At 39.3% G+C, this 12,189-nt stretch overlaps 1 protein-coding gene across 2 annotated transcripts in view; it reads right to left on the bottom strand.

Moving 5' to 3' along the window:
* Positions 1–11,958, bottom strand: part of frya (furry homolog a) — a 61,329-nt gene extending 49,371 nt beyond the window's left edge. The window contains exons 1-4 of one of the 2 annotated variants that reach the window (XM_081371631.1): positions 11,874–11,958; positions 5,052–5,242; positions 3,141–3,194; positions 354–493 (exon numbers count right to left, since the gene is read on the bottom strand). In XM_081371631.1, coding sequence (XP_081227757.1) covers positions 354–493; positions 3,141–3,194; positions 5,052–5,242; positions 11,874–11,943 — 455 coding nt within the window. In that variant the 5' untranslated portion in view covers positions 11,944–11,958. Of the gene's footprint in view, positions 1–353; positions 494–3,140; positions 3,195–5,051; positions 5,243–7,788; positions 8,097–11,873 lie in introns of those variants that run through there. The other variant, XM_081371630.1, reaches the window with a different exon arrangement.
* Between the last annotated feature and the right edge of the window lie 231 nt (positions 11,959–12,189).

The raw sequence follows: 12,189 nt of genomic DNA, 5'->3' as shown, positions 1-12,189 counted from the left end.
AGGATGCATGCACATTTTGGGACTTGAATGAGGTGGACCCCATTACTTCACATTATAACCACTGAAAGATCTAAGACATTTTCTAAAATAACTGAAAATGAGTTCGTCTGAAAAAAGATTGACATATGCATCTCGAACGGCTTGAGGGTGAGTAAATCATGGGTTAAATATCATTTTTGGGTCAACTATCCCTTTAATGGATAAAACTCCAATTCTGAATTCATGGGTCTTTAATACGCATGAAGCAGACTTGTTTTACTAAACTGCATTATGCATAATAAAGTATACCATACAGTATCAAGCTTAAATGTTCAGCATTATCTATATGTACAAACTGTACAAACAGAACTCACTTTTTGGGCTTTGTATTTGAACGCGGTCTGTACTCGTGGGATTCATCGTCAACTCCATTCTGTCTTTTGTACCAGTCAAACAGGGTGCGCAAGATAGATGGTAGGCAATACTCGGCCAAAGAACTCATTGTGCTTATCAACTGAAAATGAAAGGAGAGAATGTATTAATCACCACATAAACAAACAAAAAAATATACCTAGAGCATAGTACTGTATATAGGCCATGAATTTCATAGTGCATCTTCAGGAGAAAGTTATTTTGAGTGTGGAGGTGGTATTGATGAAAGCAGGGGCTTTTGTGTGAGTATGTGTCTTAAATGTGTCTGTAGGATGCAAAGAAAGTGAGTAAAGGGGAGGGAGTTGGGGTAATAAGTGCAGGAAGGAAAGGCGGTCCCTGGTGAGGACTCAACACACAGGGAAGGGAGGGAAAAAGGGCGGATTCAGGGGCTCAGGGTGAACACAGCGAGCCCTTCATTCCCAGATGAACCCTGGGAGAAGAATCCCCTCTCAGTGAGGCTCCTGAAAAGCCCAAGGGATCATGGGTACAAACACAGCCCTGTGAGCTCTGAATGAGGCTGCTATTCACCTGCCTCCAACACACACACACACACACACACACACACACACATATACATGCATACAGAAACAAACTTACAAACTCAGGGCAGAGAACACACACTCCACCCAAGCCAGCAATAAAAAGCCCTTTCATTCTAGACTTTCAATGCATTTACTCAAGGGTATCTGAAATTAAATTCAGTTTTTTAGAGATTTCGTACATTTATTCATTTTGCAGATACTTTTGTCATTAATTTACAAACGAGATTGAGAATTATAATCATATAACAAAGCTCAACAATAAGGATTTTTGTCCTGCTTTCTCAGTCTGGCTATTGGTTCAGAATTCTACTTGCCTCACATGGACCCCAACTCAAAATTATATATACTTTCTAGATTAGCCAAAACATTTTGACCATCTGTCTAATATTCTGTTTGTCCTCCGCGTGCTGCCAAAACAGTGCCAACCCTCCAAAGCATAGACTCTACAAGAGCCCTCAAGGTGTCCTGTGGTCTCTGGCACCAAAACATTAGCAGCAGATCCCTCAAGTCCTGTAGGTTGAGAGGTGGAGCCGCTGTGGATCGAACTTGTTGGTCAAGCACATCCCACAGATGCTCAACTGGAATGAGATCTGGGGAATTTGGAGGCCAAGGCAACACCTTGAACTCTTCATCGTGTTCCTCTAACCATTTCTGAACAATGTGTGCAGTGTAGCAGGGTGCATTATCCTGCTGAAAGAGGTCACTTCCACCAGGGAACGCCATTGTCATGAAGGGGTTTACCTGGTCTGCAACAATATTTAGGTAGGTGGCACATGTCAAATTTATGTCCACATAAATGGACGGACCCAGGGTTTCTCAGCAGAACATTGCCCAGATCATCACACTCCCTCCACTGGTTTGTCGTCGTCCCACGGTGGATACTGCTGCCATCAGTTCCCCAGATAAACAGCACAAATGTACACAGCTGTCCACATGATGTAAAAGAAAATGGGACTCATCGGACCAGGTGACCTTCTTCCACTGCTCCAAGGTCCAGTTCTGACTCCACTGTAGGCACTCTGATTGGTCTGCGGCTACGCAGCCCGATACGTAGCAGAGCGCGATGAACTGTGTCTTGTGACACATTTCTCCAGTAACATCATCGAAATTTTCTGTGAATGGTGCCACATCGGTTCTATCAGTTCAGACCAGACGGGATAGCCTACATTGCCTTGTTCATCAATGAGCCTTGGACACGCAAACCCCCGTCACCGATTTGTGGTTTGTTATTTCTTGGACCACTGTCTGTAGGATCTCACCACTGCTGACCAGGAGCAAAACACAAGGCTTGCCCTTTCAGAGGTACTCTAACCCACTTGTCTGACCATAACAATTCGGCCCTTGCCAAAGTCTCACAGGTTTTTACTCCTGTCCATTTCTGCTGCATCCAACACATTTACTACAAGAATTGATTGGTCACTAACAATCTAACCTACTCAGAAAATGTTAGGAAATGATAAACATTTTTCGCTTCACCTGTGAGTGGTCATAATGTTTTGGCTCTTCAGTGTATCTAGTATATATATCACATTTTTGTGTGTGAAATTGCAAAGAAAATATGCAATAAAAAAAAAAATTCCATAGTTATAATTTACAGGAAACTATACGGAAAAAGAAATCTGGAAAGTAATGACACGATCAATGCATGTACAATATATGATCAAAGAATATAAGATATAACACTGTTCCAATACAGTGAGGGACTGGCCTGAAGCTCTTACACTGGCCCTGGGTCAAAATACAACCCTTATTGTTGAGCACTGTATAAATTAACTAGAAATGATGTGCAAATTATGGAGAAATAATGTCTCACACACTGCATGAAATGTTTTGAAGACAAGATGGAATACACAATCTCTCCTATGTATCGTGAATTTCAGGTATAAAACTCTCTTATCTAATCTATAAGAGATGCAAATTGACTTGTTCATTCCCAGACAGCCAGACGAGCCAAAAACCACATCAAGCTTTTACAGAGGTCACTTTAAATGCTTTAAAGGCCAGACAGATCCATGAATCTATTTTAATAATTCAAAAAGTCAGATTAATTTTTGGCACAGCTGGGCAGCTAAAAAGCTGTCTCTTGTCTTTCCGCTGGGACATCTGTCCACAGACTAGACGTGTGGACGCGCGCGTGCAATATGTTCGGGGGGGGGGGGGATTGTTCAGGAAGCAAACTGTACTTACTTGGTCAAACTGAGGATCTTCACCCCTCTGAAGAGACTTTATCAGAGGTTTTTCCTGAAAAAACAACAGAAACATAATTGCTAGAGTAAATATTATTCAAGCAATTCTAGCTAAAAGTGATTCCTTATGGTTTCCTTGATTAAATGCAGCTCTGTAACAACATCGTGCATTTGAGCAGCTACTGTACACTACCATTCAATAGTTTGGAGTCGGAAACATTTTTTAAAAATGTTTTTGAAAGAGGTCTCTTCTGCTGACCAAGGTTGAATTATTTTATCAAAAATACTCATTTTTACATCAAATAACTGTTTTCTATTTCAATATATTTTAAAACATAATTTATTCCTGGATGGTAAAGCTAAATTTTCAGCATCATTACTCCAGTTTTCAGTGTCACATGATTCTCCAGCTGCTCAAGAAACATTTATTATTACTATAAATGTTGAAAACAGTTGTTTTATTATTCCTTAATGAATATAAAGTTCAAAAGAACAGCATTTATTTGAAATATAAATCTTTTTTGTACCATTATAAATGTCTTTCCTGTCACTTTTTCATCAATTAAAAAAATGATTGCACAATAAAAGGGTTTTTTTTTTTTTTTTTTTTTTATGACCCCAAACTTTTGAACAGTAGTGCATACACAAACAGGGCCAGCAGCACAGTCTTACAATGTGAAAAAGCTGATCTTAGCAACTATCATGGATCGGACCTGCTGATTAAACATCACATGTTGTGTAAAAAAACAAACTGACCTTCATTCTGTACTCCTACTCTAGAAACATTTTTCAATCGAGCACCAGAATTGTGTGTAAATTCTTTTCAGGCAACAGCAGAGTTGATAACCGATTTGAATATTCAAATAGTATTATTGTTTTAATGAACTCCAGGCCCAGAACACACCGTCTTCTCTGACTCTTAGAATCTACAGGGTTTGTCAAACATAGCCTAACACTTTCAGACCGTGTTAAATTTAAAAGCCCACTGAAGCACCCCTTTCATCTTAGGTTAATAAATATTTCAGTGGCTGGAGTCATTTGAGGGAGAAACAGATGAGGGGGCGGATGAGGACAGTGCAATATCCCTCAAGGCTTTCATACGAGGTTAATGGATCACCTTATGCTCTTGCAGGACTTTTCTCCACTACTGAATTAAATGACTGGGGAATAGTTTAAGACATGTATGACTGACTCATAAAAACATTCAGTTATGTCCGAAGAGATCCTTAAACAAATAAAATAAAAAAAGACACTGCAGCTATGAATTTACTCAATTTCTTCGCTCAATTTACTGTCCAGTAAGAGGGATGTATAAATAAACTGGTCATATTCTTATGTATTAAGTGTATTACGTATTACTTGATCTTGGTTATTGGTTCAGTAAAAATTAGAGGACAAATGATGAGCTCATCCTGATAGCAGCAGGGACACAATATATCTGTCCTGGGAGGGTTAATTAAAAATAGTCTGCCTGCCGGTCATGAAACTAGCAGCTTGCTGTTAAACACGTGCAGGTGAACTTGCCAGTTGTCTGGGAAATACTAACAAGGCTGGCTAAGTGTTCAAGGTCCTTAGAGATAAACAATCTGTTTTGTACAGAACAAGCATTGTACACTAAAATCTAATCCGTGTTTTCAATGCCCGGCAGATCTAAATTTCATTTCTATTAGCAAGGATCATACAGGGTCACATTAAGGTGAAAGCTGCTGAGCTGCATACAGTAAACAACTAGGCAGGCCGAATAAAAAAAAAAGGATTAGCTGGATTAGCTTATATTTCATTGATATCTTCTGAGCAATCAATCCCACAGTCTAAATGGTCAACCCCTTAACACAATCTTCAAAGACTGATTTGTCTCTGAGGATTTGAGTGGTCATAGGTCTTCAATTGTTCATTCAGAAATGTCACTCACCAGAGGTTCGGCCATGACAATGCGTATTTTGCGCTCAGAGATGGTGGTGAAGTTGGCAAAGAGGCTCTTGAGCACGTACTCGCCCGGCCGGCTCTCTGGGTCCACGCTGATGGGCATCATGGCGGGCGGCCCCTTCTCACCCTGTGAGCAGCAAACCGGGGGGACGGGAGGCTTGCTGTACCCTGGTGAAGCTTTGGACAAAAAATATAAAATATTATTAATATTATAAATAAATAAAAATACAGGAAAGACTTTTTTTAATTAATAATAATACTAATCATAATAAATGTTATTAATCTGAAAGGCAAGCAAATAAAAAATGATTGTAAGAAGTTTGTATTTGTCTTTTTCAGAATTTAACATCTGCATTTTTTCAGAATAAATCAGAAACTATTTGAATGAATAGTCAAGTATTGTGTTCCAGACAATGACAGTTTCCTAATCCGGACAGTGAAATCCACTTCAGAATTCCCCAAACCTTCCCATTCTGTAGCTTGCCAGCAACATGTGTACACAAAGTAACACCTAGCTTTCCTCAACACCAACTAAAGTAACACCCTAGAAGCAGAAGGTGCAACTTTATATCTTTTTTTTTCCACATAGCTCACAAACACACAGAGAAGCTACTGGACAGACTGTACTGTAAGTGACTGTGGTCGAGTTGCAGAGGGGGGATGTGACAGTCACAGCAGTGTTCATTTTGACAATAAATTTTGATCTAGTTTTAGACACTTATCATATGTTGACAAAAACAGACTTCGCTCCACATGGATTAAACTGCGTTTTGCTTTCCCTTAAACAGAACAAAAAAGATACTCTGTATGTCACCCACAGCATTTCACCTCCAAAAACATACAACAACAGCAACAAACATACAAGCAAGCTAATTTCTTGTTTTTACTTAACTTTTTTAATCTACTTTTTTTTTTCAATCTAAAGTCTACTATATTTTAATATATTTAATAAAGTTTAAAGGGTTAGTTCACCCAAAAATGAAAACTATGTCATTAATGACTCACCCTCATGTCGTTCCAAGCCCGTAAGACCTCAGTTCATCTTCGGAACACAGTTTAAGATATTTTAGATTTAGTCCGAGAGCTTTCTGTTCCTCCATTGAAAGTCAATGGACGGCATACTGTCCATGTCCAGAAAGGCAATACAGACATCATCAAAGTAGTCCATGTGACATCAGTGGCTCAATCTTAAGTTTATCAAGCGACGAGAATACTTTTTGTGCGCAAAAAGTAAACAAAAATAACGACTTTATTCCACTATTCATTTCCTTCTCTCTGGGCCTTGAGTGAGTTCACGTAGTGTTTTTGTGCAGCGCGTCTGTGCTGTACGTCACACGTAGGCTCACTATTGGCCGATGCTGGTCATGTGTGATGCGTGTGACATACAACACAGACGCGCTACGCAAAAACACTACGTGAACTCACTCAAGGCCCAGAGAGAAGGAAATGAATAGTGAAATAAAGTCGTTATTTTTGTTTACTTTTTGCGCACAAAAAGTATTCTCGTCGCTTGATAAACTTAAGATTGAGCCACTGATGTCACATGGACTACTTTGATGATGTCTTTATTGCTTTTCTGGACATGGACACTATGCCGTCCATTGACTTTCAATGGAGGAACAGAAAGCTCTCGGACTAAATCTAAAATATCTTAAACTGTGTTCCGAAGATGAACGGAGGTCTTACGGGCTTGGAACGACATGAGGGTGAGTCATTAATGACATAATTTTCATTTTTGGGTGAACTAACCCTTTAAATACAAAGTTCTGTCATGAAACTCTAAATGGCGCGTGCTGATAGGTCCTGGACTCAATCTGCTTGCAATAACATCATTCTCTAATGGGCAGAACTGATTAGTTCCTGCTGTATCAGTAGCCAATGAGCTCGCTGCTCGGCATTCAAATACCTATAGCAGTGCAGCGTGCTTTCAGAAACCCTCCACCTTCCCCAGCTCCACCTGTATAGATCTGCTAATTGGTGATTCATCCATGCATGTACAGCAGCAGCACGTCTTATGTTGGGGCCACACCAAAAGATATTTCAAATCTAATAAGATTTTCTCCAGCTCCGACGTTCTTCCGAGCAGGTTTGGTCACTCTTAACACACCTCACACCACAGGAAAATCTGATAAGATAATCTGCAGAACCATCAAGATAATCGGGACTTCACTTAGGATTGTCGAAAGGGGAGAAATCGTCCCGAATACCTTGTGTCCTGTGTGTATTGGCAGTGGCAAGTTCCGTATTTGCTCTACAGCAGCAGCAGCGTAGCAGATCTATTCTGCCAAGACCGAAAGAATTAACATTGTCATACCCATTACCATGCCAAACTCTCAGAGAGTTGTCATGACAGAACTGTATTCATTAATAAATATTCAATAATAAAAATAGTTTTTTTTTTACATTGTATTAATATTTCTTGAATTTTTATTGCATTCAACATAACTGCACAATCATTCACTCACATACAATGGACCTAAAAAGGTTGCTAACAAACATTTATTGTTGATGAATTGGCTCAATTTCATCAAACCATCTTAGACCAATATATTTCTTCAAAATGAACAGCCACTGTAACAGGAGTCTCTTTTTTTGCTATAATATTATCTAAACGCCAAGTCTGAAGCTTGCTTTACACTCATTCATTTGTCTCCGTTTACTAGTCTCATCTTCACTCAGAGATTCTCACTTCCCTCTCTCTTTTTCTCTTTTGTATCACCTACCCAGGCCCTTGATGAAGTTCACCATGCTGGTTTTATTCCAGCACATTGCTGTGCTATCCATAGTGGGGGAGTAGTATATTTGATCCAGTTTTCCAAACCTCACACGGCCTTATCAATCATTCCAGTGATGGCGGGACCTTCTCCGGTTCGCCACCTGCCCCATACTGTAACGTCCCAGTGCGAGTTGAAACAAAAAAGTCAGAAAATTGTGTGATAACAAATCCAGACGTGTGCTCGCTTCTTCCGAAGGCTCTCTATTGCAGTGTAAATGTCCACTGCCTCTCGAGACTGAAGGTCAGCCTGGAATTTTTAGCTGAGGTCTGGGCAAGTGTGCAGGACTGACATGTTACAGTGGCATAGTTGCAGGGCTATATTTATCCCTGTGTACACACTATACGTCCTGATCTCCCCTCTGCCACTAACCAACAGTGTAAACATCATTTGATTGGGCACAGACTCACTCACTCTCACTCCCTTGTCTGCTCGTACGTAAAAACACAGACGGCGTAAAGCAAGATAAACTATCTAAATTCCACTGACTGACTCCATTACACAATCTTTCCTTGGGAAAACAGCCATTGGCAGAAAATGGGATGCCAACAAGGCTTGTAAAATTCAATAAATAAATATTGTAAACAAAATGCAAACAGAACTCATGCCATCAAATGTCAATAAATAAAGATTCAATAAGCAAACTACAATTCCACGACGCAGACGAAATCAAATAAAAATGACAGTATAATATAAAACCATTACTTTTTAGTTATTTAATATCATTTGGGGTTGGTGAGATCTGCATTTATTTGATCATTAATACGGTAAAAACAGTAATACTGTAAAATATTATTACAATTCAATATAATGGTTTTCTATTTTAATATATTTTAAAATGACATTTACATTTTCCTGTAATTGCAAAGCTGGATTTCCTTTGGTGTCATGTGATCCTTCAGAAATCATTCTATTTGTTGCTCAAGAAACATTTCTTATTATCATCCATGATAAAAACAGTGATAACAGTTAGTGATAAAAAATAATAATTCAGGATTCTTGGATGAAAAGTAAAAAAGCAGCATTTATTTGAAACAAAAATCTGCTGTGACATAAATGTCTTTACTGTCACTGTGATAAATTGAATGCATCCTTGCTGAATAAAAGTATTAATTTCTTTATAAAAAAATGACTGACCCCAAACTTTTGAATGGTAGTAAAATATTAAATAAAACAATCAGGACAAAAGAGCTCAGCAACGACTAAATCTATATATATATATATATATATATATATATATATATATATATATATATATATATATATATATATATATATATATATATATATATATATATATATATGAAGTTTAGACTTATTCGTTTCTGAGGTCTTTCTTCCTGATTGTTTGCCATGATTCTCTCACTTGGTTAGTGTAGCATTAACTGAAAAAAAGGCTAAATTGCGCTGCCATGATGACTTCAACATAAGCGATATGTCTCTCTTGGAATGAAAGATTCATTCAGAGTCATTAAAAAGAAAATGATCTATGGAGTAGATGTATGCGATTCCATCAGGCTGCTAGGGAGACTGTCATAATAAGTGAAACCAACTAGCAACAGAATACCCTAGTAGCAACCACCTAGCAACTCCCTAGTAAGTATTTTAACACCTATAGCAACAGGACAGCAACGCTCTGGCTAACACCCTGGCACTATGGTGGTGGATTTTGCATGTGCAAGCACCACTCTCATTTTCTTCAGAAACTACAGTTTTTGACAGAAGTGGTAAACGGGTCACTCTGTGCTCCAGTGCCAGTCTAGATGATTACGGCAGCCTGATGCATTACATGTGATTCTGCAAACAAAAGATGGGCTCAGACAGAGCATTACATCAGCGTTCTGCAGAGGAGCCTCTGAGCATTGAGCTGCTCCCAACAGGGACAATATAAGACAGAACAACGCCTCTCTATTTCACAAACACACGCACACACATTGACATGAGACATACATAAACACAAATCCAGTATACAGACATATTTTTAACCTCTTTTTTCTTTCTAAAACAAATCCTGTTCTCCCAACATTTTTCTTGCTCAGGGATGGACAACAAGCATGGAAAAAAAACATCTAACAAAATCCCCCTCTGATGTAAAAGATGTGGGCTTTTTACATTCATAGACCCCAACTGTGTACAAAAGATCCCTGGGGACAGCTGACATAACTGTAAATGGGACCAATAAAGCCTCATCCATTTTCAGATGGTTATCAGGCTGTTAGCATTGAAAGCCCACTCATATCCCACTGGTTACTTTCATCAACGAACAGAGAAAAGTTCTCAACGAGAAGTGATGTTTTGATAACTTCAGGTATGTAAAATCTTTGAAGTGACTCTCATAAGCGCAGAATTGTGACAAATGTTGATCTAGAGTGACGTAAAAGTCGCATGAATTCCGACAACATATGAAAGGCTGCATTAAGTGGCCCAAATCAGAATTGAAAAGATCAGCTTCCATGTGGTTTGTGCTGTTCACACTGTTATGGTGGGAAAAAACAGATCTGAGTCACATGTGAACATTTGGGCCACATTTGCTTGCACGTAGCTTTGGCGTCAGATAATTTTTTTATCTGTTAACATTCCTGTTAATACAATGTAAACAAACATGATTGAGCATTTTTATTAACTAACATTAACAAAGGTTAAAAAGATATTGATAGTTGTTACAGTAGTTCATGTTAGTTAATGCACTAACTAATGTTAACAAATAAGACCTTTTTTGTAAATTGTTACCATACTAAAGCCCTTCAAAGAATAGAAGGCAAAAAATGACATCCAGAGGTCACATCAGTCGCCCGTGGGCATCCACACCTATAGTATACTATAACCCAAAGTAACAGGATCAGGTTTTGTAAAGTTGCCCGAATACACTGTACCGATTGAAGAAAGTTGGCTATCCCTGTGTCATATAGAAAGGTCAGGATTACAAACAGAAAAACTGAAAGATGAGATACGTTCACAGATATCTGAGCCGTGCTGATTATGACAGCTAAATAACAAGGACATTTTTCCTGCATTTAGCCATTAGGCCTAAGGACACTCGCAGCTCTAAACCTCTGAGCCAGAGCTAAAAATATATTTGGTACACTGTGCAGCGCACATTTGATTTAGTGATAAGAACGTTTCACCCATTTACTCTGAGGCAGAGAGAGAGAGAGAGAGAGAGAGAGAGAGAGAGAGAGAGAGAGAGAGAGAGAGAGAGAGAGAGAGAGAGAGAGAGAGAGAGAGAGAGAGAGAGAGAGAGAGAGAGAGAGAGATTTTGTTTTTTAAACAAATACTTTTTTATTGTTTACACAACAAAAAGTATGTTTAAGCTATTAAAAATAAATCAACATTGATTTCTAAAGGAGAAACTGCCACTCTCACTGCCACTGCTGCTGCAAGCTGATTGGCAGAGGGCTGACCAGCCCTCACAGCTGATTGGTCGGTTAGGCTGGTGAGAACAGGCACCTGATGTACACTGCTCTTGGGAGCATACTGTGTACCACAACACCAGGACAGGGATTACTAAGCAAAATAGACAAAAATGTCAGCCAAACTGAAAATTCAACCTCATGTCATTCCAAACCTCTATGTCTTTCTTACTTCTGCGAAACACACACAAAATTTTATTTTTTGAAAAATGTCTCTGTGCTTTTCGTCCATACAATAAAAGTCAATGGGGTGTTTTGGATGCCAACATTCTTCAAAATATCTTCTTTTGTGTTCAACGTAAGAAATTAATTCATACACAAAGTTTAGAACGACATGAGGGTGAATAAATGACCCTTTATAATAAATTAGTTTTGCATGATCTATCCCTTTAAGCCTGATTCATAAGCATCATTTGACCACACGCACGCACAAAAAAGTAAAATAGAGATAGCAATGCATGCCATAAAATCCATATTATGCTGATCCCCATGCGTACTAAATAAAAGAGGACAACAACACCAGAGCACGTGTACCAGAGCAACAAACTCGCATGCGAACTAAATCAGGATCCATCCCGCCAGCCCTGGCTGTGATCCCGCAGCTCTGAGCGCCAAGATACTTACTGCTGCTCCAGGACTTCAGAAGGGACTTGATGCTGATCTCAAAGAAACCCGAATCCTGCTGGCTGGCCATATCTGCCGGCAGATGAGTTGGTGAAGTCAGTCAGAGGATGCTGCAGTCCTGTACATTTCCAGAACAGGCAGGTGGAATCCACAGCTATGGGAGAGTGATGCTTCCACCGGAGACTGAGCCAGAACAGAGCGCCACAGATCCGCTAAGCTCTCCCCCCTCCTCGTCCTCCTCTCCAACCCACCCTCCCTCTCTCTCTCACTCACTCTCTCTAGGCAGGTTCACTTTAAATAACCCAACGTCGGAGGC

Source organism: Scardinius erythrophthalmus, assembly GCF_964197995.2.
Source record: "Scardinius erythrophthalmus genome assembly, chromosome: 7".
Taxonomy (NCBI): domain Eukaryota; kingdom Metazoa; phylum Chordata; class Actinopteri; order Cypriniformes; family Leuciscidae; genus Scardinius; species Scardinius erythrophthalmus.
This window is presented reverse-complemented; position numbering and strand designations above follow the sequence as displayed.